The sequence below is a fragment of the Pogona vitticeps genome, chromosome 14, assembly GCF_051106095.1.
Source record: "Pogona vitticeps strain Pit_001003342236 chromosome 14, PviZW2.1, whole genome shotgun sequence".
Taxonomy (NCBI): Eukaryota; Metazoa; Chordata; class Lepidosauria; order Squamata; family Agamidae; genus Pogona; species Pogona vitticeps.
In genome coordinates this window covers 19,255,592-19,269,499 of record NC_135796.1, presented here as the reverse complement: position 1 = coordinate 19,269,499, position 13,908 = coordinate 19,255,592, and the positions used below count along the sequence as shown (strand labels likewise).

The following is a 13,908-nucleotide window of genomic DNA, read 5'->3' as shown; positions in this document are numbered from 1 at the left end:
TCCCAAATAAGCAGTTTGCTCCGTTGTTCAAAATAAAGGAATTCTATGCAGAAACCTCTCCCGTCTCCCCCCCATAACCCTTGACTCCATTTTTAATCACCACCAACAACAACTCTACTTTATATCGTAATGCCTGAAATCACGGCTGGGAAACACCTTTGGGGGGGGGATGAATAAATTCAGGCTCAATATTACAGCCATCGGATCTGCAGCTGCTTTAAATTCCAAAATGGAGCCGCCAGGCTGGAGGAAGTGAATAATACTTTTAAGTTCCATGGGGTTAGAGGTACATCTGCTTAGCTTACCTTACTCTTTAAAGAGCCACTGACATGTACCGGCTGGGATCACTGGTTTGGGGCCGGGAGGTCTAGTCTCGTGGCTCCGGTTTAATTCCCCGAACAAATTCGCTCTCTCTCGCTCCCTCTGTCTGAGCCTGACCTACCTCAAAGGGCTCTTACGCGGATAAAATGAGGAGGAGGAGGACGACGGCCAGGCGCATCGTCTTGCGTTCACTGGAGGATAAGCAAGATAGAAGGATTACTAACACGTAAATAAAATGCCACACTGACTGATGTTCTGACGTTAAAAACAAACTTTTTTTAAAATGGAAAGAGTAAAGGCTAGTTGCAGGGGGAATATAAGAGGGGTGGATCTCGGCCAAGATTTGGGGAGGGGGGGCGTGCATTTTCTCCCATGGAAAAGAGCCTCCTGACCATTTGAGCAGTTATTACTCAAGAAACGTGGCCGCCTGCTGCCCCCTGCTGCCCTCCGGGTGGATCTCAGCCTGCCGGACAAACCTGCCCCGATGGACGCACATTAAGACCAGCCCCAGACTCATTGTCTAGCACAGCGGTTCCCAGATGTTCTTGGACTAAAACTCCCAGAAGCCTTCACCCCTCGCTGTGCTGGCCAAGGTTTCTGGGAGTTGCAGTCCGAGAACATTTGCAGACTCCAGTTTGGGAACCACTGAATTCTAGCGGGGCCCAGGGGAGTCCTCGGGAGCGCCGGTTGCTGGCGCGAACTGACCCGTGTCTGCCCTACGACCGCCGGGAAAAGTCTGGTCTGCTGATCGGCGAAGCTCTGGACGCAGCATCAGCTGTCGGGGGGGGCACTGAAGGAAGCGCGAGGTCACTCACAATGAAAAATAAATCCACAGACATTGTCCGAAAGGCCGTGTTTAATATTTTGGTTGTTTCAGGAGCAAAGCAGAAGCCCCCAAAAAGGGGGACACGTCTTGCTTAATTCGTAAGCCACTCATTATTCCATTCTGCCCACCAGCAACACTCCGGAAAAAATCAACTGCCTAAAAGCTTCCGTTCATCCATCTCCTCGTTAAGCAGATTTTTAAACATTACAATCCCAGGTTATGTGTTCGTACAAGATAAAGGCGGAAGGGCTTCTTTCTCTACCCCATCTCAAGCGCTTGGTTTGCAACCACGTAAGCTGCCCTATCACACCATCCTCGTCGATACACCGAGTGTGCGTTGTCGTGTTTTTGCTCCAACCTGGAAACACATTTGTCGGCCGGCTCCTCTTTTCTCAGAGCTGCCCCATAACCAGAGGTACCTTTGGGGCTGAAGCCCCACAGGGGAAACCCAGAAGGGAGAGACAAGGCGGGTGCAGAAGAGGGGAGGGAAAAAGGCATAAAGTGCTGGATAGGGCAAAGCTTTGGAACAGAATCACCAGCCGCTCTCCTTCCTTTGGGGTGGAAGAGGCCTTTTGGGAGCACATCTGGACAACATAAAGCCTGGATGAGTTGAACATCTGCACAGCAGAAAATGGGGAACCCCGTCTGAAGGAGACCACGTATAGACTCTCACTCACTTATTGAGCAGGTGACGGGCTGCTGAAAAAAGGGCCTTCAACAGACATGAGTTGATCTTTATTATTATTTCTTTAAGTAGATCTGCTTTTAAACGCTTTTTCAGTTTCGTTGCGTTTTCAGATTACAGCTTGCTTGCGTCGTATTGCATCTGACTTGTGTTTTCCCCAGGACCTGCCCTTCCCACCACAGGCCCCCTGGGGTTCCCATTTACGGAGAGAGGCGGAAGGTAAAAGAAAGAGGTTAATGAATTAAAACAGCTCCAGGCTGGGCCGGACAGCAGAGGTTCCTGGACCCACGTCCGCTGGGATGGGGGTAGAAAAAGCCAGCAAAGGGTCATCAGCGCAGAAGGGGCATGAGGGAGGCAGACTGTCCTATTCCTCTCCTTCTCCCCAAAATCTGTGCACCACAACACAAAAGCAAAACCCACACACCGGCACCCACACGTGCTAGCGTTGGGGTTATCTGGAAGCCACCGAGTTCCATGCTAACCCCGTGTGTACGCCTGACCCCCCCACACACACACACACATCCTGTTCTCAGCAGGAGGAAGTGAGAGCTCAATGGGACGGAGAATTTCGCTGCTCGAGTCGGCAAGTGAAGAGGTTCTCGAACAGAGTGCCGCCTTCATGAACCCCCCCAAAAACCATCGCCTTTCGAGAGGCTCCATCCACGGGGCTGCAAGGAAACTGAATGCCAGGTTTTCTGCACAACGACTCCCCAGCCCGAATAAAGCCACCCCCAAGTCCACTAAAGCCCCATCGCTGGGGGGGCAAGAGGGGGGGAATGTGATAACCTGAAAAGTCCCGTGCGTTTGCGCCCGCTACGGGGCTGAACTTTGGAGGCTCAAAAACTGGTTTCCGGGAGGGGCTCCTCGTCTCGCACGTCATCTTCAAACCCCATTCAAGACCTTCACCACATCCGCCTTCAAAGAAGGGAGCGCATGAGCGCATACTCCCGGGCCCCCGATATCGGTCTCCCAGCACGCAAAGCCGCAGCGGCTCAGGTCCCGGACGGCCGCTTCCACCACGGAAGGAGGCGTGTCTGCCGAGAGAAGCAACCAAGGGTCACGAAAAACCAGAGAGGTCAACCCACGGACCGGCCCCTCTCTGCTGGAGGAACCCTTTTTCGTAGGCGTGAATCCAAAGCGACACGAGAGAGCCAGGATCTTTCCAAGTGGCTCATTCACAAGATGCTGGTCGCCTTCTAGGCCTGGCGCCCCACCGTACGATCGCCACACGCGCCGAGTTGCCACCGGCACCTAGTGAGCGAGTGGCTTTTTGCTGCGGGCCTTCCCTTACGTGAGCGTGGATTAGCAACAGGATCCTGGCCCTGTCACTTTTATTAAGCTGCTATCTGTCCCCTTTATCTTACTATGGAAAATGTACACCTCGCCCACATCCATACCTACAGATCCACGCCTGTTTTACAGATGAGGAAAACAAAGGTTGCAAAATGGTTGCGGGAGGTATCTGGTTTGGTTCAAACTGTTTTTTTCTAGGACCAGGGATTTCCGAAGATTTGGATTCCCTCCCCCCCCCCCCAGCCCGGCTTCCCTGCTCCATCTCCGACTCACTCTCACCCAAGACTTCCTTCAGAAGGAACCTCAAAGGAAAAACTAGAAAATAAAAGGCGCGGCAGTGGCCGGACGATCCTTACCGGGCCGCAGCAGCGTGATGGCGCAGCCGCCTCCCCCGGCGCCCGTCAGCTTGCTGTGCAGGCCGAGGGCGGCGGTGGCCTGGCAGACACGATCCAGCGTGGGGTGCCCCACCCCGATCACATCCAGGTGGTGTTGGTTGATGTCGACCAGTTCCTGGGGGGGAAGACGAGAGCAGGTGAGGCCCTTCGCCCGGACGGAGGCGTCATCGGGGCTGTGAGCCGGAGAGGGCGGGTGGAGGGGACCCCAGGGGTGGGGGGGGATCTCCAGCTACTCCAGAAGGACTGGGGCGTCAGGATCCGAGGAGAAATGCGGCTTTGTCTGGGGGGAACTTCCTTGCCCAGGCTGGTCCTCTCCCTCCAATCTTTCCGGGGAGGGCCAGACCCTTTGGGACCCCTGACCTCCAGGGCGGCAGGAGGGGCTTTCACGGAGCAGATGCTGGTATCTTTCTTTCTTTCTTTCTTTGGAAGTGGGTTTTTAAAAACTGTATGTGAAAGCCCATGCACATGGCAACTCTGAAGGGTCCAGAACCGCTTCCCAAGAACAGGTTCGAGTGGAGTCCAGGTTTCTGGAATTCCCACGTCCGCTTTGCATTTAAAAAGCAAGGTCCTAGTCCTCAGGGAAATGGCTAAGCCAGAGACTGAGGCCATCTTACCTCCAGAACGGAATAGTGTCCCTGTGAGGAACCCTCAGCCATGGCTTCGAGGACGCCTTCACACTCCCGAGAAATGGCGTCGATGGAAATCAGGACGGGCTCCATGATGGCAGGGAACTGCAGTGGGGGTGGAAAAGGACAGGGCAGGGTGGGGGATGAGGACAGCAGAGAGACCGCGCCGGATCTGTCCCACTAGGGTGCAAATTCTGACCATCTCGGCAAAAAGGTGCAATTCAAATAATTAGCTTCTTTTCTTTGGCATTAAGACATCTCCGGCATAAGACATCTTTGGCATTAAGACAACGCCCGCTGTTTTCTCAACACGCCCATGAATACAAACATTACAGGCATTTATAAATACAATAAAATCCACATCCTGGACAGCGGCAATTAATGGAAAAGCCATTGTTCATTAAGTGTTATGATTTATTGAAGTAATTTTTAACCATCCTCACGTGCTGGAGGAGAGGGGAGGAGTGGCCAAGGAGGAGAGGAACCCCGCTAAGAACTTACATACGCCACCCGTGAAACACAATTAAAACCATAAAACACTGTTGTGATAAAGACAAGCTTCCCTACCTTCAGAAGCTTCTCCCTGACCCCCGCGACGAGGGCCTTGGTGCTTCGGGGCACTTTGGTGTTGGTCAGCAAAATTCTCAACGTAGGGACCCTTCCAGGGAGAGGAGGAAAGAAAGAAAGAAGAAATGTTGTCCGCTTTCTCTCCAGCATAATCTTCTAATCCACCCCTTGGAGGTGCTAAGCCTTTGGGGGACTACAACTCCCAGAATCCACAGCCAAGGGGAATCTGGGTGTGGTCATCCAGAAAAACAATGTCTCTGTTGCTTCCCTTGTGATGTACCGTCCAGTCGCGCCCGGTTTCGGGTGACCCGACCGAACCCACAGCCTCTGAGAGATCCTGTTGGGAACCGTCGCGAGGGGCTCTGGACCACCCGAGACGGTGGCTTCTATGACGGAGTGCATCGGTCTCAGGTTCGGCCTTCCCCTTTTCTCCTGACCGGGGCGAGGCTGATGCCAGTGGGAGGACTGGCATCGCTCTCCAAACCCTTGGGGTTCACCCCCTCCTCCAGAGTCTAAAGGATCTTACCCTCTCCAAAAGAGACAGCAAACCCCCCTCCCACGCTAACTTTAAAGGCCCTGAACGTCTCCCTCCGTCCTTTCCACCCCACGCAGAGTTTTACAGGCAGCTCATTGTACCTTTTCAGTGGGGTGATTTTTCCTGACTGGTATCTCAAGGCTCCGCCTGGAAATTGAGGGAAGGAGGTGTTAAAAAGAGAAGGGGGGAAATGGCAATGAAAACAACTTGCATAGAGGCTCTGTTTCTCCTGAGTGAGTAAAAATAACTTAGTTTTTCACGAGATATCAGGAGAAGGCGGCCTGAATCAGCTTCTTCATTCTAGACCCACCAAGGGGAGGCGATCGGATGCACATCAAAGGCGAAATCATTTTGCAGGAAGTTCCGAGGGGCAACACCCCACAGCGGTCGCCCTGTGCTTCCCCACCCAAGAGTCGTGTGTCAATGCAAGGGGACGCCTACCCCAGGTGCCTACGGCGTTATCCACGCCGGACGGATTCCCGTGGATTACCCGCTCTCCCTGGAAGGCCCACTTGTTGATCACGTCCAGCTCCTCCTCCGTCCACCTGGAAGATGGGGAAAATGGGAAATGCCCGCTCAGAGAGGAAGTGGCTTGGAAAGCGGCCGTCACCCCCAACCCTCGGCTCCGCGCCAGGATTCTGCAGCCAAAGAAATGCAGCTTTTGTTATCTCGGGGGGAGGAAAGCCCCCTGCCCTGTCCGTGGTTCCCTCTTCCTACGACCCAGAGGTGCAGTTCTGCACAGCACACGGCAGGGTGGGGAGCGTAGGCTCTGCAGGCCAGGATGGGGCCCCCGGTGGCCCAAACGAGCCCCCGCTCACCTCCCTGGACCCCCCCCCAAATCCTACACACATTTCTTTTGAAACATTTAAAAAATCAGAAGTTGCAGAAGGTGGCAACAATTTTGCTGTGCTTTTCATGGGGGCCTCACACAGCTCCATTTTTTTTTAAAAAAATTGAAGCTTTGATACTAGGCAGCAAAAGGAAGCTTTTTCACTAAAAGTTATTTTTTAAAAAATAAAGAGATATGGAGCATGGAGCCTAGGAGCAGGGAGAAAGCCTCACCCGAAGACCCAGGGTGAGTGGGGAAGATCCACGGGACCTCTGCCCATCTCCCACTTTGGGGCCGTGCCTCTCCCTCCCCAACCCCCTCGACTCTCGGGGGGCGCTTACCTTGCCAGGGACTGGCCTTCCCCCAGAGGGTAGCCGACGACGCCACACCCTGACAGCAAGGCGGCCGCCAGGCACACCGAGTAAGCGGCGCTGGAACCCAAGCCAGCCCCCGTGGGCAGCTCTGACCACACCAGGAGGTCCACGCTCGGCAGCACTCTGAAAAGAGACCACGTGTCACAGAGCCACCAAGGCGGGGAGGGGGGGCCACCACGTCCCTGGGGCTTCTGATTCCACCGTGGAGGAGTGGGGGACTTCCCAGCGCTTAAACTTTCCAAGGGGGGGGGACTCCATTTCATACCGCCCAGAGTAGACCTTTGGTCTAGATGGGCTGAGTATAAATCTAATAAAAAATAAATAAATAAATTTGTTTTTTAAAAGAATAGCCTGACGGAGAGAAGAAACGGCTGTGCCGTTTAATAAATATACAGATGGTATCTATGAAGCTAAATCTATTTCAGGCGGACACGGCCAACTGCGCCCCTCCACGTGTTCTTGGACTACAACAACCATCATCTCAAATCACTAGTGATCCTAAATTACGGGAGGAGCCTCCTCGGCAAGGCTCCGGTGTCCCGTCACCCGTTTAGGGCTACGGAATGTATCCCAGAATTTTTTCTAACTTAACTCTTCTCCCCCCCCCCCTACAAACCCCACCTCGCTGGGCTAGTACCAAGTGGCATCACAAAGCACATCATTCATTGATTCTGTAGATCCTCGTCCTCCAGGGAAAACCAGCAAACCCTGGCAGACAGGGCAGGAGGCACGTATTCTTACCCGCTTTTGGCCGCGACGGATAAGTACAAATACAGAAAGGCGACGGTGGCGACATCGTGGATTTCTCCCGGTCCGTCCGCTGTGCCTGCAAACTCCTTCAGCCTTGCCAGCTGTTCCGGGGAAGGGGGCTTGGATTCGGTCCGGTCTGCTGACGAAACAGCAAAGGCCGAGAAGACCCCTTCATTCGCCGGCTCCTAAGACACACCACACACCCCTTCTTGCTTTTCTCTAAACCTTTCTAACGATCCAAAGCAGAGCAATTTTATTCAATGAAATCTTTGCTGTCCAGGCACCAGTTTCCACTTTTTCCTGGCCCAGAATGTTACTGGTTCAATCCTGAGTAGACCGTGGGAAAGCCACGAGTTCAAACCACCCCCATCCCCCCCCCATTAACTACACCTCTCCAGCACAGGACTGATCCCTCCACCCCACACACACACACCCTGCCTGTAGCTCTCCATGGATCCGAGCAAACCACAGAAGGGCAAGGGAATCCAGAAATGGCCTGGGCTCACCGGGAAAGGCGTCGAGCAGCGGCTGGAGCTGCACCAGGTCCCACCACAACTTGACTCCGATATTCGGCAGCTGCAGGAAGATCTTCCCGTCGTCCCGAGGGCTCATCCGGAGGAAGGTTCTCAAGTTCAGCGCCACCGCCAGAGCGGCCTGTGTTCCAGAAGCATGGACCATATTACAACAGGAGCAATTTAAAGATCAAGTAAAACTCGCACGTCGAGTAAACCCGGTTAGTTTTTAAGATGCCAGAGGGCTCCTGTGTGTCTTTTACTTTTCCGTTTCGATGAAGCACCTCGCGGACGACGGGGACGCACGACTACAAGTGAAATAATAAGTGGATCATCCATGAAACATATATATATATCTGGCACGACCTAAGATTCTGGTCTTCTGATTTTTTTTGGGGGGGGTGTATTTCTCTAAAACTCCTCTAAGAAAGAGGCTGCGCTAGCTGGGCGAATGATGGGTGTTTTAGTCCATGAAAGTAACTTTTCCAACCTCAGACAGCAACCAAAAAACTTACCTTGCCGTGGACCACAGCATGTTCACCGTGAAGTATAACTTTCCCCGGAGCCGAAACCACCAGAGTTTTGTTCAACATTTCTCCCTGGATGTCCCCTATGAAAAAAAAAGAAGAAGAAAAATCCATATGCATACGAAAGGTTCAAGCAACCAGAACTGCCCAGCTATTCTGTTGCATTGTTTAAAACCTCCTTTCCCTACAATTAGTTAGCTTAAGTACAAATGTGTCTTGTAAAATTAGAGCTTCCTTCATAGAAGAAGCTGCAGGGGAAGCGAGCGATGGATTCTGAGCTAGAGGTGTTGGCGAGGGACGAAACTACGAATTTTCCCACCCACATGCACCTCCTCCCCAGCTGCCTTCAACAGCATGTTGTGTCACCCTCTTGTTTTAACCGGATTTCTTAAGCCGAAACTGCTCCCCGCAGCTCCTCCTGCCTGCCGCTGAAGTTGCCGAACCTCTCCCTCGCTCAGGACACCTGCCAGAAACACCCCCTTTCTCTGTGCAGCAACACCCAGCAGCCCAAAGAGTGACATTTTTTTCCTCCAGGGGAATTTTTGGACACCAAACCCATCAGTTGACGGGGGGGGGGGGGCTTGAGAGATAGATAGATAGATAGATAGATAGATAGATAGATAGATAGATAGATAGATAGATAGATAGATAGATAGATAGATAGATAGATAGATAGATAGATAGATAGTCAGAAAAGCACTCCTATGGCTTGAGAATCTGATCTGCAGGATCCAAACAGCCCAACCCATTGAGATACGAATCGAATATCGAATGCCAGCTGTTCCATACCACAGCTATCCAGAGCCTCCAAAGTGAAGGGCAGTCTAGCTTTATATCCTAACCACTGGTGACCATAAGCTTGGGGGGAGGGGGGAACCCAAAATGTATTGACTGAGAACTCTGCCAAGCTGTGTGGGAGGCCTGTGTGTGTGTGTGGGGGGGTCCCACGCCCTTCTGGGGGCTTCCTGGGGGCACCTGCTTGCCCGGGTCTGGGAAGGGGGGGCGAGACGCCAACCCACCTGAACCCCCCCCCCTTTGTGCTTAACCACAGGAGATGGAGCAGAGCCTCCTGGGGCAGGGGCACTCTCTCTTCATCTCCCCCCCTTCGGAACAAGGAAGCCCTACCTGGGGGGGGGGGGGTTTCCTAGACCTTGGCCAAGGGATGCCAGGCTGCAGAAGGGCCTATTTTTTGGGGGGGGGCTTCTCCTAGCCCTGCACAACCTCCCCCTTGCTCCATTTCCCAACCATTTCTTTTGCACTTGCCCCCCTCTTTTATCCCCCTCCTTGACCCCCCCCAAAAAAGACCACCCCCCTTCCCTTTTTGCTCCGCGCAAGGCATCCTGGGAAGGACCCCCCCCCCCGACTCACCTGCCTCCATCGCAGCCGCCCCGCCAGGTGAGTCCAGCCGCGCGCGCAGAACCCGCCACCCACCCGGCGTTCCAAAGGGGCGTGGCCCGCCCCGTGCGCTCCACCCAATCGCGCGTCCCCATCCGCCCTCTCGCGGGCGGCGTCGCCTCAGTCACCCCGGCGCGCCTCGCCCAATCAGGAGCGAGCACGAGGCGGAGGCGGAGGCGGCATCGGCGACGGCTCGGGCGAAGGGACAAACTTGGCCAGCTCGGATTCGGCCTTCGTTTCCCTCCAGGAGGACCAAGCATGGCTACGGGGGTTTTTTGCGCCCGGCGCTGCCTGGGCAGGATCAGGACCCCTCCGTGGGCCGTTTGGAAGGCCAGGATGAGCCAGGATCGGGCCGAGCCGCCCAAGGGAGTCTCCCCCAGCAGGTCTGCGCATGCCCAGGCTTGAAAAGAGGGGTCATTAAGGAAAGCGAGGGGCTAAATGGCGTTTAAACGTCTGGGTGGGAAATAAAAAATGGAAGTGCAATGTTGACATTTGCAAAGTCTGGGTGGAAAAATAAATAAATAAATAAAAGTGTCACATTGAATGGATGCAAAGTCTAAGAATGAGCCCTAGCTGCACATTGCAACTTAACAAAAGGTGCATGATTTTTGTGCAAAGCCCGGGTCCCTTTAGCAGGAAGATGGGAGAGGGAGGAAAGGATCACAAAACCCATGTGTTGAGATGAAAGGGGGTCCCTCCCTGTGCCCCCTACCCTGCCCTCGCCTCTTCAGTAAAAGCAGCGCCCACAGAATATCCTCAATATTCGCTTGCTTTCTCTTTCTTTACTTGCTTTGTGGGGCTGGTGTTTCAAAGATGGTGAGGCGAACAAGTTAATTAATCATCCGTAGGAGAATTGCAGGAAGAAAAGGCAAAAGTTTATTTATATATTTATTGAGATCTTTTTTTCCCCTTGGATTAACGCTCTGTGTTCCTTCTGCAGTGAGAAGGAATCCAGGCGGTTCCCAAAGATCTACACGAAAACCGGAGATAAAGGTAAGAGTCGCGGAAGCCGAAGCATTCATTACGCCGGCCCTGCAAGATCTTGGGAGTCTCGCCAGAGCTGCTTTTGTGAGATCCTCGCCCTACAAAACCCACCCAACCTTTTAAAATCCTTACCAAAGAAGCCACAGAGATGTGGTGTATCTGGTCTGGATCACAGTCAACGGCCAGGAAAAGAAAATTATGGAAAACTTTTCAAACAGAAGGCCCTTAAAATGCAGCTTTTCTCCAAGACAATTAGGGGTGGTGGTATTTTAACATATCGGTCCAATGAAAATCTTTAGCAATTTAGAGGATGAGGCTTATGATGATGAGCAAGGGGCATGGGTATGTGGTTGCGAATTATTCGGGTTTTTTCTCTCTCTCCTCTTTTGCCTTTTAAAGGATTTTCCAGCACCTTCACTGGTGAGAGGAGAGCGAAGGATGACGAGATCTTCCAGGCCCTGGGGACGCTGGACGAACTGAATTCAGCCGTAGGGTAACCGACCGAGCCGTGGTTTCCCCCCGTGGGTCAGAATGTCTCTGAGGAATTCTGCCTTACGAGACCCTCCCCTCCAGGATCACGGCTGCCCTTCTTCAAGGAGAACAGTGGGTTCGCACCACGGGTTTCAGACAGGTTCCCGTTTGCCCAGCCCTGCTGAAGGCGAATTGCCACTGGAGCCGAGCGGGCCCGTTACCCCCTGAGATGAAACACCTTCTCTTTTGTTTCAGATTATGTGCAGAGTTTGGGGAGGAGAGTGGCCACACTTTCATGGAGGAACTTCACAGGGTAAGACCGAAACTTGGGTCCCCAACGCGCAGATCCCAGACAGGAGCGGATCCCAGGCGGTCCCGTACATGCGCTGCTTTCGCTTTTGCTTCTTTGTAGGTCCAGTGTGTTCTGCAAGATGCCGGTGCTAACGTGGCAACGCCCGTCTCCTCCGCCAGGGAATCTCACTTAAGTAATTAAAAATGCACCATCAACACACACACATCCCCTTTTTTTAAAAAGCCCTCCAGGATCACTTTGCCAGCATGAATCCTGAGATACACATGGACCCAGGAAATGCCCTAAGCATGGCCATGTTTTTTATGCAGATCAATTAATGCATTAAATGTGCATCACACTTTTCTTCTGTGGAACACGAGTCACGGCGGCCGCAGGGCAGGGTCCGAGCAGAACCCGACGGGTTGACTTTGGGCCAGATTGCGGCACTTGGAGGCTTTCAAACGGCAGGCCCATAAATGTGTGCTTCTTGCTTGTGGGTGCTCAGGGGTGCGGTGGTTAGAAACAATCTGTGCATGCTCAGAGAGGCCCTTTTCAGAGCCGAGCGTTGGAACGCAAGCGGGAGACCCACACGGGGCTCGGCCTGCATCGTCTCTGGCAGCATGGCCCGCTCCTCCGTGCCTCCAAGCCCACAGCAAGAGGAGAAAAGCCGCACGCTCCTCCGCTCGCTACTTGGCAACTCCGACTTTTCTCAACCAGGTCCTCTCTTTCTCCGCAGGACGGACGACGTTCAGCGAGCAGTCCGTTCTGGAGCTTGAAGCCTGGATTGACAGATACACGGACCAGTTCCCTCCCCTCCGAGCTTTCATTTTGCCCGTACGTGGTCTCCGGGGGTGGGGGGTGGGGGCTGGCACCTTCTTCCCAACGACGCGGCCGGTTCTCCCCGTTTTCCTCCTGGCCTCCCTTTGCCAAGTTCCGAAGCGCCTTCTCAAGAGTGCCGAAAGAGGGCCGAAAGAGGTCCCCTCCCCTCGGGTGGGGGGGCGGGAGGACACTTCCCCAGACACGCACAAGTCGGTTTTGTACGAGCCATGGTGTCTCTCGTTTCAGTCTGGGGGCAAAAGCAGTGCCACGCTTCACCTGACCCGAGCCATCTGTCGCAGAGCCGAAAGATGGTAAGTGGGACCCCCCCAACCTCACCCCACCCTGGGAGAGGTCAAGAGCTGACTCTGAGACACCAGACTCTCCCTGCAGCCCCGATGTTGACTTTGAGAAAATGGTGGGCTTGAGGTTAAAATAATAATAATATTGCGCAAGATGTGGTTTGAAAACTGTCGCACATCCTCCTGGCGGCTAAGTGACTCTGGGCTGTGTGTATTGGGGGGGGGGCAAAACAGCACCCGCTTGGGTCGGCCAGGGTTTATGCACCCGGTACTTTCTCCTAGAAGACCTTCCGAATCCTGCACAATCTAGGCAGAGATCCGTCTCATGCGTGAAGCACAGGTGGGCTTAAAGCGCCCAGAGGCCGGCCAGAGTGAAGGGGTCTTGGTGGTCTAAGCCCCCAGGCGTTGATACAGCCAAAACGCCCTTTGCTTTGTGGGTGCTGTGCAAGCCAAGCGTTTGCCCCTCGTGAACGTGTGGGGCTAGCGTGAAGAGGGTGACCTTGGCCTGTGTGTTTCCTTCCCCCCCCGCAGTGTCGTCCCGTTGGTGAAAGCAGGAGAAGCAGATGCGAATGTGGCCAAATATTTGAACAGGTACAGTGGAATTGCACGCTGGACAAGGACCAAGCCTGCTTGTCCTGGACCGACCTCCTCTGATCTGCTTGTGCAACGGAAGCCCAGATGTGGCTGGTTGTCTCTTTTACTGGTTTCCCAGCAAGGCCCCCGATGCGGTCACCACTGCCCTGAGATTGGGGGGGGGGGCGGGGTGGTCTTTCTCAGGGCGAACCCTCTCCCGCCGCCACCTTCCGCCTGTCCCTCTTGCGCACAGAGAGGTGTGGGGGGGGGCTTCTAACCTTTTCCCTGGTCCTCCCGTTTCCAGATTAAGCGACTACCTGTTCGTCCTGGCCCGTCACGCGGCCCACAAAGAAGGGAAGAAAGAGATGATCTACGTGAGGCCAGACGTGTAAGAAGGGACGCCCTGGAAGGCCAAAAGAGGGACGGAGCTACCGTTCACACCTTCAACCATCGTGGGAGGTCTTTGGGGTTAGCATTCAGCTTCAGGGGCTCAGCCCCTTTCCCTGTAACTCCACCTTAATTAAAAGAACCCCGAACCATTGACATTGAGGGCTAAAACAGACAAGATGGAACAGTTTGCACTTAGAAGCAGAGCTGGCTTGAACAGGAAAAGGCATAGGATTAACCCGCCTCTTTCACAGTTTGTACACGTCAGTAAGTTGGGTTTGCTTCTGTTTGTCGCCGGGCTGTGGCCAACTGTTTGCGTGTTGATCTGGTGCGCAGGGCGCCTATGTATCTCTCATGTGTAACCCTCCTGACCCTGATTCCTCTCACACGAGTGTGACCCCCCCCCCCAAAGAAGCATTAACAATCATTCTTAAAAGAAGCCTTTGCA

At 53.7% G+C, this 13,908-nt stretch overlaps 2 protein-coding genes across 7 annotated transcripts in view; one reads left to right on the top strand and one right to left on the bottom strand.

The window, feature by feature from the left end:
• MVK (mevalonate kinase) overlaps window positions 1–9,745 on the bottom strand; it is a 69,329-nt gene extending 59,584 nt beyond the window's left edge. Inside the window, exons 1-11 of one of the 3 annotated variants that reach the window (XM_072983562.2) lie at window positions 9,609–9,745; window positions 8,229–8,323; window positions 7,708–7,855; window positions 7,193–7,340; window positions 6,419–6,574; window positions 5,690–5,793; window positions 5,350–5,395; window positions 4,714–4,804; window positions 4,135–4,251; window positions 3,482–3,635; window positions 1,160–2,866 (exon numbers count right to left, since the gene is read on the bottom strand). In XM_072983562.2, coding sequence (XP_072839663.2) covers window positions 2,715–2,866; window positions 3,482–3,635; window positions 4,135–4,251; window positions 4,714–4,804; window positions 5,350–5,395; window positions 5,690–5,793; window positions 6,419–6,574; window positions 7,193–7,340; window positions 7,708–7,855; window positions 8,229–8,323; window positions 9,609–9,618 — 1,221 coding nt within the window. In that variant the 5' untranslated portion in view covers window positions 9,619–9,745 and the 3' untranslated portion in view covers window positions 1,160–2,714. Of the gene's footprint in view, window positions 1–1,159; window positions 2,867–3,481; window positions 3,636–4,134; window positions 4,252–4,713; window positions 4,805–5,349; window positions 5,396–5,689; window positions 5,794–6,418; window positions 6,575–7,192; window positions 7,341–7,707; window positions 7,856–8,228; window positions 8,324–9,608 lie in introns of those variants that run through there. The other 2 variants (XM_020801915.3, XM_078381832.1) reach the window with 2 other exon arrangements.
• Window positions 9,746–9,808: 63 nt separating this feature from the next.
• MMAB (metabolism of cobalamin associated B) lies at window positions 9,809–13,899 on the top strand. 4 transcript variants are annotated; one of them, XM_078381835.1, is made up of 9 exons: window positions 9,809–10,018; window positions 10,576–10,628; window positions 11,019–11,112; window positions 11,346–11,403; window positions 11,503–11,575; window positions 12,119–12,216; window positions 12,448–12,512; window positions 13,092–13,211; window positions 13,378–13,899. In XM_078381835.1, exons 1-9 carry the CDS (start codon window positions 9,894–9,896, stop codon window positions 13,463–13,465), a joined length of 774 nt encoding a protein of 257 aa, XP_078237961.1. In that variant the 5' UTR covers window positions 9,809–9,893; the 3' UTR covers window positions 13,466–13,899. The 4 variants fall into 4 exon arrangements, with proteins under 4 accessions (XP_078237961.1, XP_078237960.1, XP_020657573.3 ...); XM_078381834.1 differs by having other exon boundaries at window positions 9,810–10,018; window positions 13,032–13,211; XM_020801914.3 differs by lacking the exon at window positions 13,092–13,211 and adding an exon at window positions 13,032–13,091 and having other exon boundaries at window positions 9,815–10,018.
• The last annotated feature ends 9 nt before the right edge of the window (window positions 13,900–13,908 follow it).